At 48.6% G+C, this 12,295-nt stretch overlaps 1 protein-coding gene across 1 annotated transcript in view; it reads left to right on the top strand.

Annotated features, from left to right (window-relative positions):
• The window catches only part of MELK (maternal embryonic leucine zipper kinase), a 281,942-nt gene that overhangs the window by 170,240 nt on the left and 99,407 nt on the right, over positions 1-12,295 (top strand). The window contains exon 12 of the mRNA XM_078676533.1: positions 11,532-11,654. Within this exon, the coding sequence (XP_078532659.1) occupies positions 11,532-11,654 (123 nt within the window). The remainder of the gene's footprint in view (positions 1-11,531; positions 11,655-12,295) is intronic.

Here is a 12,295-nt window from a genome sequence, read left to right as displayed (position 1 = left end):
AAAGCATAGGATAGCAAAACAAAAGAGCATAACAAAGCATAGGATAGCCAAACAAAAGAGCATAACAAAGCATAGGATAGCCAAACAAAAGAGCATAACAAAGCATAGGATAGCCAAACAAAAGAGCATAACCAAGCATAGGATAGCAAAACAAAAGAGCATAACAAAGCATAGGATAGCCAAACAAAAGAGCATAACAAAGCATAGGATAGCCAAACAAAAGAGCATAACAAAGCATAGGATAGCCAAACAAAAGAGCATAACAAAGCATAGGATAGCCAAACAAAAGAGCATAACAAAGCATAGGATAGCCAAACAAAAGAGCATAACCAAGCATAGGATAGCAAAACAAAAGAGCATAACCAAGCATAGGATAGCAAAACACAACACAGCATAGCATAACAAATCTGAAAGAGACACGTTAGTGATAGATTCCTTACCTTAGAATATCCCCAGGCGTCTGACTGGATCCGGAAATGTTTGCGTATCAGTACCCTTGCGCGTCGGTAGGCGTCGTCTGCGGCTCCGCGTCCGTCGTCTGCGTCGTGGGCGCCGTGCTGACGTCCGTTCTTTTTTTCCGCGCCAGCAGCGCAGATCCGGAAAAAGTGGTACCTTAGTCTTTTTTGACTAAACTTATTTTTCGAGTCTTCGACTCCGGACGGTGCCGATAGGGATGCCAGGTTTTAAACCCTGTGAGGACTGCGACCGACCCTCACCGTCGGTGTCTCCACTGTCTCGGCGTCGACCACGACGAAGAGTCCTGTTCCGACTGCCGGGCCCTGACCTCGAAAGTTAGGCAGGGGCGGTCCCGCAAGCGATTCGAACTCCGGCAGTCGGCCCCGCGCCAGGAAAGGTCCCGGACGGAGGTCGAGGGACTGGTCGCGGGAGCGGAGCCATCGGAGCTCCGGGAGTTGACATCACTCCTCAGGGTCGAAGTCGTCAGGTAAGCACAAGAAGTCGAAGAGACGTCATCGCTCTTCCGACTCCCCCCCCCCCCCCCCCCCCCCCCCCCCCCCCCCCCCCCGACGCTCGCGCGACCCGGGGGGGTGGGTGGGGGGGGGGTTTCAGGTGGCATCGTCTGAGTCGCAGGCGTCTCGTCCGGCCCCATACCCTCCGATCCCTGGGCCGCGCGCGACGCCGGAGGAGATCGAGCGGTTCCTCATGGCCATGAGGTCCCTCACTCCCCGACGGGCTATGCGGCGCCTCCGGGCCCAGCGGACCCGTCTGGGGGCCCTAGCGGGTCGGGGGCTTCGGCCCCGGCGCCTTCGGGCCCGGCGCCGCAGGCCCCCAGCGGATCCGGGTCGTCGCCGGTGGACTTAACGACTGCCGGTCCCTCGGGTGTCACCCCCGGCGCCGTCTTTGGGCATCGTCGTCCCCGATGCCTCCCTCGATCCGGTTACGGCGCCGCTTTTGATGCCGTTCGGAGAGTTCGTCTTCCATGAACCGGCCCCATCATTTGATCCCCCTGAGTACCAGGAGATGGGTGATGAGGATTTGGACACTTTGCCAGTCACTGGTTTTTGTCTCCCCTCCTACCGTGGCTACGGAGGAGGGGGGCTACCTACAGTGTGGTGCTGACGAGGGCGGCCAAGGCCTTGGGCCTTGAGCTCCCCGTCGCGGCCGTGAGGACTAACCTCACTGAGGTCCTTAAACCGCAGTCACGCTCGGCTGAGCCTCTGCTGCCTTTTAATGAGGCCTTGACTGACGTTCTTGTGGGCACTTGGTCCAGGCCCGCTACAGGTTCGCCTGTAGATAGGAACGTGGCCAGACGCCACCGCCCGGCCCCGGGCGACCCTTGTTTCCTGTCCACCCACCCCACCCCTGAGAGCCTGGTGATCCAGGCCTCCAATTCCCAGACCGCCTTCCCGTCAGCTCCACCTGACAGGGAATCCAAGAGGTTTGAGCAATACGGCAAGAAGGTATTCTCCTCCCTAAGTCTGGGACTGCGGCATTCCAACACCGCCTGCCTCTTGGGCCGCTACACCCACTCCCTGTAGGATACGGTCGCGGATGTGCTGCCAGAATGCCCGTTGGAGGTACGGGCTAAACTCGGCCAAGCCCTTGTGGAAGGCCGAGATGCGGCACGTTATTCTATCCGGTGTGGACTGGATACCACCGACTCACTAGGTAGAGCGATGGCAACGACGATGGCGATTCGTCGCCACGCCTGGTTGAGGTCCGCCAACTTCTCGTCAGATGTCCAGAATACACTCATGGACATGCCTTTTGATGGCCGTCGCCTTTTTGGCGACAAGGCAGACCATGCGCTTGAGCGTTTTAAGGTCTCAAGGGCTACGGCCAAGTCCTTGGGGCTTTCCGCCCCGCGCCAGCAAACTGCTGCTTTTCGCCCCTTTCGTGGCCAAGGAAGGGGTGTACCCACACATGCTGCCAGCCACACGCCGCAGGGTAATACCCAACGCGGTGGCGGCCGTGGAAACCGCCGTGGCGGCGGTAGGGGACAACGGCGAGGACAGTCCACACCTTACCCCGCAGCATCTGCCTCAAAACCCTCCTAGTCTGTGCTTTCAGGCCCATGTGTCGCCAGTGGGGGGCAGGGTTCGCCATCACCTCCTCCACTGGCGCACTGTCACGTTGGACAGGTGGATGCTGCAAATCGTCCGAAGGGGCTACTCCCTCCCCTTCGAGGCGACCCCTCCAGCCATGCTACCGCAGAACCACCGTGTATCGGGGGATCATTTGCGACTTCTGCAGGAGGAAATTACGGCCCTCTTGGCCAAGGGGGCCATCGAGCGCGTTCCTGGGCCAGAAGTAGGGTGTGGTTGCTACTCCCACTACTTTCTGGTGCCCAAGAAGGGCAAAGGGGGCCTACGCCCTATATTGGATCTACGGAACGTCAACGGCTTCCTCCGGAAGGAGAAGTTCAAAATGCTGACACTGGCTCAGGTCTTAGCTGCCCTGGACCCAGGAGACTGAATGGTAGCGTTGGACTTGCAGGACGCTTATTTCCATATCCCCGTACTGCAGGCCCACAGGCGTTACCTGCGGTTCACGGTAGGCCACGAGCACTTTCAGTTTACCGTGCTCCCCTTCGGCCTTACCAGCGCCCCACGGGTGTTCACGAAGGTGATGGCGGTGGTCGCAGCTCATCTGCGCAGGTTAGGGGTTTGTCTTCCCCTACCTCGACGACTGGTTGTTGAAGGCGGGCTCGCCCCAAACAGTCGTCAGCCACCTCCAGACGACGGCAAACCTCCTGCACCTGCTGGGGTTTTCCATCAATGTGCCGAAGTCACACCTGTGCCCCTCTCAGAAGCTCCTTTTCATCGGAGCGGTTCTCGACTCGGCGCAGTTTCGGGTTTATCCTTCCGAACAGCGGGTTCGGGACATTCAGGCTCTGATTCCACTCTTTCAGCCTTTGTCCCGGGTCTAGGTCAGGTTGACGCTGCGGCTTCTGGGGCTGATGGCCTCCTGCATCCTTCTGGTGCATCACGCCCGGTGGCGGATGCGGGCTCTGCAGTGGGACCTGAAGTTTCAGTGGGCCCAGCATCAGGGCAACCTGTCCGACCATGTCCTGATCTCGGAGGGCACTGCGAGATAGCTGCAGTGGTGGCTCACTGACCGCGATTGGGTCAGCGGCAGAACCCTCTCCCTTCCCCAACAGGAGCACGTAGTTGTGACGGACGCGTCCCTCCAGGGCTGGGGAGGCCACATGGGAGAGGTGGAGATCAGAGGCCTCTGGTCTCCGGTGGAGTCCCGGCTCCATATCGACCTTTTGGAGCTGCGGGCGATTCGTCTAGCACTGAAGGCATTCCTCCCCTTTGTTCGAGGGAGTGTAGTGCAGGTGTTCACGGACAACACCACCGCCATGTGGTACTGCAACAAACAGGGCGGTGTGGGGTCGTGGACCCTTTGCCAGGAGGCTCTGCGCCTCTGGCAGTGGCTGGAACATCAGGGCATGACCCTGGTGGTTGAACACCTGGCAGGTTCTCTGAACGCCAGGGCGGACGAACTCAGCCGTCGGTGCATGATGGATCACGAATGGCGTCTGAACTTGGACGTGGCGCAAGGCCTCTTTCAGCAGTGGGGAGAGCCATGGTTAGATCTCTTCTCCACGGAAGAGAACGTGCAATGTCATCAGTTCTGCGCGTTGGAATTTCCAAGGCGGCACTCGCTCAGACACTTTTCGTCGCGAGTGGAGTTGCGGTCTATTGTACGCCTTTCCGCCTATACCACTTCTGCCCAGAGTGCTGAAGAAGATCAAGCGCGACCAGGCCCAAGTCATCCTTGTGGCTCCGGACTGGGCACGGAGGTACTGGTATCCAGAGCTACTCAGTATGTCAGTCGATCCCCTGGTTCAACTGCCTCTTCAGGAGGACTTTCTGTCGCAGCAGCAGGGAACGGTCCTGCACCCGAACCTGTCCAGTCTCCACCTCCATGCTTGGATATTGAGCGGCGACAGTTGAAGCCATATGACTTGCCTCCTGAAGTCTGTAATGTCATTCTGGCAGCCAGGCGTCCCTCCACAAAGTCGGTATACGCCTGCAGGTGGAACAGATTTGTGGCATGGTGCACAGCAAAGGCTGTGGATCCTCTTGCTGCCCCTCTTTCTGTGGTTCTTCTCTTCCTTCTTTCTCTTGCCCAGCAGGGCTCTGCTCTGGGCACTATCGAGGGCTACCTTTCTGCCCTTTCAGCCTTCCTAAGGCTGCCTGATCAACCTTCTTTGTTCAAATCCCCTATTGTAACTCGTTTTCTAAAGGGCATCACACACGTGTTCCCTCCTGTTCCATTTGTGATGCCTCAGTGGGACTTGAACCTGGTTCTTACGTTTCTGATGTGCGCTCCCTTTGAGCCACTTCACAACTGTCCTCTCCGTCTTCTTACTTTGAAGACTGCTTTCCTGGTTGCCATCACCTCTGCCAGGCGAGTGAGTGAGCTCCAGGCTCTTTCATGTACACCCCCTTTCCTTTCTATCCATCCGGACAAGGTTGTGTTGCGTACTAAGCCATCTTTCCTGCCCAAGGTTGTCATGGCCTTCCATATCGGGCAGTCTATAACCTTGCCCACCTTCTTTCCGTCACCGCATCCCTCTAAAGAGGAAGAGCGGCTCCACCGCCTGGACCCAAAACGTGCGCTTTCATTGTACTTGGATCGCACACGCCAGTTCCGGGTGGATGACCAATTCTTTGTTGGTTACGTGGGCGCTAAGTAGGGAAAAGCGGTGCACAAGCGGACCATCTCTCGGTGGATCATCTTGTGTATCCAGGCATGTTACTCCTTGGCTAAAAAGGAGCCCCCTGTTGGATTGCGGGCTCATTCCACCCGGGTCATGGCGACTACAACTGCCCTGGGCCGGGGAGTGCCCTTGCAGGACATTTGCCAGGCAGCTACGTGGGCCTCGCGGCACACGTTTGCAAGACACTACTGCCTGGACAGTCAAGTCCGGAGGGATCGCTTCTTTGGCCGTTCCGTCCTCCAGGACTTTCTGGTGTGATTATTGGTTCGCAGACCCACCACCGGGGTTGGTATTGCTGGGGTATCTATTCTAAGGTAAGAAATCTATCACTAACGTGTCTCTTTCAGATGCACAAGTTACTACTTGTGTAACGATATATCTGTAAGAGCCATTAGTTAGTGATAGATTCCTTACCGACCCACCCATCCTCCCCGTTCTGCGAACCGATATCTAGGGTTAAGGTCATCCCCTTTCAGGGCCCAAGTTTCAATGTCACCAGTGTTGGTTTTTAACATGGCTCGGCGCTTCTGGCGCGGAAAAGCTGTGTCTAAGAACTGACGTCCGCACGCGGAGGCGGCGTCTAAGTACTCCGACGACGTCATCCCGGCGCCCACGACTCCGACGACGGACGCGGAGCCGCAGACGACGCCTACCGACGCGCAAGGGTACTGCTACGCAAAAATTTCCGGATCCAGTCTGACGCCTGGGGATATTCTAAGGTAAGGAATCTATCACTAACTAATGTCTCTTACAGATATATCGTTACACAAGTAGTAACTTGTGCAACACAACAAAACATAGCATAACAAAGCATAGCATAACAAAGCATAGCATAACAAAGCATAGCATAACAAAGCATAGCATAACAAAGCATAGCATAACAAAACAAAGCATAACACAACAAAGCATAGGATAGCAAAACAAAGCATAGGATAGCAAAACAAAGCATAGGATAGCAAAACAAAGCAGGATAGCAAAACAAAACACAACATAGCATAGCATAGCATAGCAAAACAAAACACAACAAAACGTAGCATAGGATAGCAAAACACAGCATAGCAAAACACAACAAAACATAGCATAGGATAGCAAAACACAACAAAACATAGCATAGGATAGCAAAATACAGCATAGCATAGCAAAACAAAACATAGCATAGCATAACAAAACATAGCATAGCATGTGGTTGTTGGCAATAGTAGAAAGGAAAGATCCCTTGGTGGACAGAAAAATTGAAAATCAATCTATGTACCCTCACGCAGATTACAGCCCATGTGTTAGAATTTACAGGTTTTTGAGTGAAACAACATTTATTCCAATGTAAGTAAATACTGATATTTTATTAATTAAAAAAAAAAACTTTGAGCACCCTACTAATAAACATACAACAGTCTATTTTAAAAATTCATTCTCAATAAAAACATGTACAATAATTTGACACTACATACGACAATATCTCATCAAAGAAGAAATTAAAATCAAATCACTGTACTTTTATCAAACAAACAATAATTCTATACTTCAATTACAGCAAATATATACTGCCAAATAAAGGAACACAGAGAGACAAAATACACACTATTTTTTGTCATAAAGTCAGACATCAGGGTTAAAAAAAATTTCCTGGCTAATCCTTGATATACTTAATATTTAATATCTATAGGATGAGCTGTTCCCCTCGATAGTGTAAAATGAAGCGTCGACGCGTTTCGATGGTTAGAAATGATGGTCCATCTTTTTCAAGACAATTACATGCGTCTCTCTTATTAAAAGGCACTGATTGGTTGCCACTTTCACTTGGTTCCTGTGGGCAAATACAATTAAATAGTTGTTTTACAATAGGGCAATCAAAAACTGTCCCATACATATCAATTTCAGTTCATCGTAATTTAACAAAAAAGAATGAGCAAAGCTTGGCTATTCCAACTGCAAGCTAGACTTAGTTCGAGACATTAATTTTACCAAAGCACTGTTGGGGGACTATTTCCCCTCTCATATTTTTATAATGCATTCGTTTTGAGAACACAGCACTTCTATTCATTGTATTCTAACAAATGGGCTATACCTCATATCTTCTGTATCCCCTCCCATTTGTATTCTCACAGAGATAAAGTTTGTATACGATCTATTTAGAATTGTTGCAAAGGGAAAGTAAAAAGAAGAATAGTAAGGGTGGAGCGGAAAAAAGTAGCCTATCCTTCGCTATTAACTCTAATCTCTTGAATTTTACCAAAACATTTTTTGAGAGAAACTACAGTTCTAGTATGAGTTACCTTATCCCATATTATTTCATCCTCTCATAAGTTTCACTTTCCAGCATGTCTCAATTCTTATAACCCGCAGGCTTCTGGAAGTAAGTAATATATAGTTATTGCTCTCTTCATATCAGGAGCTAACTACACACTATTTTAAAGCAAGACTTTATTTACCTTAAGTGTGCAGCCACCTCGTGCGATTATTATTGTTGCAATTTTTTAAGTGGAAAAATATAGCCAGTGTTTAAAACCAATAAAATCCGGCTGTCATCTAAAAAGAAACAATTTCTATAACTCTATTTCTTGAAGCGCCCAAAAGATATGTTGTAAACACTGAACTATTACTATCAGTCTTTTACCTGCTATGAGGCCACATTTGCGCAATCTTTCCTTTATCTATTAATCTGGCAGTACAGAAGTGGTTCTTTATCGGGCAATGACTCGCCCGACTTCAAACGTGTTCTGTCGAGAGAGACAACTTTGTATTTGCTTGTTTATTACTAAAATGTTGCTGGCAATGGGACACTGGGCACTTTACCACTGCGGATCAGTGCTAAAGCGCATATGCTCTCTCTGTAAATTATTGTGATTGGTTATCCATGATTGGCTTATTTTTTTTACCAGTAGGTCCCTAGTAAAGTGCACTGAGTGTGCCAGGGTTGGTAATTCAAATGCTACTAGTGAGCCTGCAGCACTGATTGTGCCACCTACAGGAGTAGCCCTAAGATGGTGTCTAAGGCCTGCCCCCACATTGCCTGTGGGCAGTTGCTAACTGCCATGTTGTCATGGCCAATGTGCACACTTGCCAGGCCTGATCCTTCCCTTTTCTTACACATTAGACATCACTTTGGTAGGCCCAAGGTACCCCTCTGGGCAGGGTGCAGTTTAAGGTGAAAGGTAGGACATGTACTAGTGTGGGTAACATGTCCTGATCGTGAAATACAGCCATTTTCGTTTTTCACTATTTAAAGTCTATCTTGCCCATAGGTTAGAATGGGGAATGCCGTGTATTATATTCACCTGCATATCTTCCCATAGGAGCAAGATAGAGAATTGGAGTCTGGTATCCCTGAACTCAGAAGTTAATAACACATCTTTTAGGGAGGATGTTTTTTAAATTCTGTGTTTGAAAATAGCACTTTTAGAAAGTGACTATTTTCTTGTTCAACCTTTCTTTGTGCCTCTGCCTGTTTGTGAATTGACTGTCTGGTTTGTGAGTGATAGGGGCTGGGGTGGCTGCAGGAGGCTGGATGAGTCAGCACTAGGCTGAATAGACCTATCTGCATTTGGAGTGGTGGTACCTGGGTCTGAATAGGGCTGTGCCTGCCTTCCACAATGCTGGCTCCACCTCCTGTGGGGTGTCTGATGGCCCTGGCCCACACTCACAAAGGAAGAAGAGGTGCACTGGCAGAAGGCACCCTGAACTGGTTTGGACTGGATCCAGGACCCCTCACATGGAGAACAAAGACTTTTGGGATATGAATATCAGAGCTGAAACCCCAGAACTTTAGAATACTACTTCCTGATCAGGAGGAATCCCTTCCAGCGAAGATCAGCTGAAGAGACTGAGGAGAAGTACTGCCCAAGTGTGTTTAGGGCTGACCTGCAGTTTGCTGTTTCTACTGAGGAGAGATCTAAAGGACTTTGCTGTGTGCTGTGCCCCCTGCTTGAAGAAGGACTTTGCTGAGTGCTCTGTCCATCTGAAGAAAAGTTTCCAAGGGCCTGAGAAGAGCTGGCCTCCTGTTTCAGAAGTCCCAGTCCCCCGCATGCAATTACAACGACCACGTTGTAATAACACATACCCTTACCCCGCAAATCATAACAACGACTTGCTCTGGGGGGGGGGGGGGGGGGGGGGGGGGGAGCACTGGATTTTGGAATAGTATAATTTACTATTCCAACTCCAGTATGTGCAACATAAGGAAAGGTGTTGGATTTTAAATCCAAACCCTTCTGCCCCCTCCACAAGTCGTTGTTCCGACTTGCGGTGTAATGGTATGCGTTGTTACAACGCGTCGTCTTAACAACCGCATTGTAATTCCGTGCAGGGGAAAGGATTTGTGTGTAAACTAAGTTTATCCTACCATATATTTGCTGTGTATGGAGCAATTGTCGGTGCGCTGTGCCCGCCCCCCGCTTCTGTGCTATAAATCTATAAGCAAAACGACTGTCTTTTTGTGCCTAATTCAATGTGTATGTTGAGCATCAATTGAGGCACCATTCTCTCCTGGTAGACTCCCTAGAAAGTATTGAAGTTCAGTGGGGTGGTATGTCGGAATCCAAAGGAGTGCAGGTGCTGATGGCAACCTGGGTTCTCTCCGATGCAGGATGCATCAATCGTGCTCATGTGCTACTGGTGCTGCTCCAGCATTTCACCACTGCCCAACTCATGGCCATGCATTTAGCAGCACCATCTTCACTGATCATTATAGATTAAATGCACAGTGGATACCCATGAGCTTCCCTCGTTGGGTGATTGAGTACTCTGAAGCAACAGAACACAATGCACAAGAGGCTTCCTGGAAGTGGTAAACAACCCTCCGGGAGCACCTGCAATGTCTCCCAGGTAAGCTCTGGTGCAGTCTTGTGATGAGGTGTTTACTTCGATTATTGGTGGATGGGGAAAAAGGGCATCTAAGCCGCTTTATCAAGTGCTGCTACAATCTGCAATGTCACGCCCTTTGTGAATAGGTCTTCTATCTGCGCCATGCTACACAGTATCTGGGTGCACACATAGTAGCAGACTATGCTCCTACTGTTGTATTATAAGTTTTTGTTTGTGTTCTATAGATGCAAGAGGCCTTTGATTCATTCTGTTTCTACTACTGATTTCTCCATCCTCCCTTTAGCTAAACTGAAACCACGCCCTGATATAATGTGCCACTGCTGAAACCTACGACCTTTTCTCAGTCGAGGCCTAGGACGTTGGTGCAGCACTCTATAAAACTGGTAAAGGGGTATTATTCCCCCCACTAATAATTCAGAGATAGGTTTTTGCTGATCAAGACTAAAGTAACACTGATCTACTTTGGTTGCTTAGCTTCCTTTTTTTTGCCTACTATGAATACCATACTTGCAGGTAACAGCCGTCGTGCGGTGGGGCCGGGTAAGGGGGGATTTCGAGGGAAAATGTATTTATTTAATTTTCCTTCTGCATCGTTCCTCGAAATCAACCCTTACCCGGCCCTACCGCCGTTACCTGCTCGGGCCGTGGCTGCATACCTGGAATGCAAATTGAATGAATGCTTTAATTGGATGCATTCTTCTAGAATCTGTTTTCCTGATACTTGGAGCTGCTCACATAAAGCTCTTCCAATGTTCTCAGCTTGGTAACTGTATTCTCCAGTTTGTTACTAGTAAGATGAGCATAAATAATGAAAAGTTACTCACCTGAAGCAATTTATATTAGACCCTAGGCTTCCTTTCTTGTAAGTCCCCATCTTTTCTGACTTCGGTGTAGGCTTACGGGTATTTCAAGTTGCACTCTGTATTTCAAAAGTAGTAGTGAGGTGCCATGGTGATGGTGGAGATAGCTACATGCTATGTCACCCTGGCCTTGCCCGTCGTTTTTCCAGTGCAGTCGGTGGTCTAAATAAATAATGCTTTGGAAAATGAGTCTTGCATGTTTTTTTTCTCTAAGTTATCACAGCGTTGTTACCTTCTGTATGATTTGATTGCTTTTGCGTGCAACGTTCTGGCTGTAAAATGTTCTGGGGCGGACAAATGCAAGATCAGTGACTTCTCTAATAAAGCTTCTCAAGAAATGCTGCCTAACGCATTACTGGTATGATATTTAAATGTGCTCACAAAATATGCTTTTACAGAGCCTTTGCTTAGCTTTCCCCCATTGTTTGTACTTATCTGTTTGGCCATTGTACCAATGCCTGGGTGATAAATGTATTATGTAGTTTGCTGCATAAACCGTAAAATTGGTATATTGATTTTTAACGTAAAGAGAGCTAATAGTTGTACACAAACAAAAAGGCACTATATTAAGACATTGCTACATTTGATTGCTATAAATCACAAGATACTCGTTTCATTCAAGTCGCCAAAAAACGTTTTATGCAATGGTTTGTTTCTAGTGGAATTATGACCAGACCACTGCAACCTACCTCCTACTGAAGTCCAAAAAGACCCATGGCAAGCCTGTTCGCTTAATGGCTCAAGCTGTAGTTTCCGATTATAGCGCTGCTACTCCACTAATGGTAAGCAAGAATCTTCCCTTTTTTTTACTGTTAAGATTGTGTGATCTTTACTATTTTTTGCATTGTATTGGGAACATACCACAAAATAAAAATGGGAGGTTGCTGCAACCTAGCTCAGATTGGCTTTATTTTTTGTGTTAACTCTGACCACTTAATTTCAGAGATAATTGTAGGATAACATGGATGAATCCCTTGACACCTACAATACATAGCTGGTAATAGCAAACTCCTTGAATTGGTTTCCCTACTGTACCTTTACCAGCATTTTCCTAATGTTTAAAGCATTCAAGGTGGGGCAGTCGCCAAAATGAAAATGTTCCTTCGTCTCCTCTTCCAAGAACCACAGAATTGATGGGTTGAGCATTTCTCTAAATTATTTAATAAATCCCATTATGGGTTAATCATTTCTCTAAATTATATAATTAATCACTCCCTCCAGAAACCAGACTTATCACCTCCACTACATTCTTTAAGAAAGAAGTGAAAGCTATCCTCATGGCTAAATTCACCTGAACATGTACCTAACTTTGGAACTTTTTGAGACTCCTGACTATTTGTAATACTTGTTTATCAGATTGACTATTTGTATTATTGTTTAACTGATTGTTTATGCTCCCTCTTATCTACCTTATTTTTACTAC

The sequence above is a fragment of the Lissotriton helveticus genome, chromosome 2_1, assembly GCF_964261635.1.
Source record: "Lissotriton helveticus chromosome 2_1, aLisHel1.1, whole genome shotgun sequence".
Lineage (NCBI taxonomy): Eukaryota > Metazoa > Chordata > Amphibia > Caudata > Salamandridae > Lissotriton > Lissotriton helveticus.
Note: the sequence above shows the minus strand (reverse complement) of the source record. Positions and strands in the feature narration are given on the sequence as shown.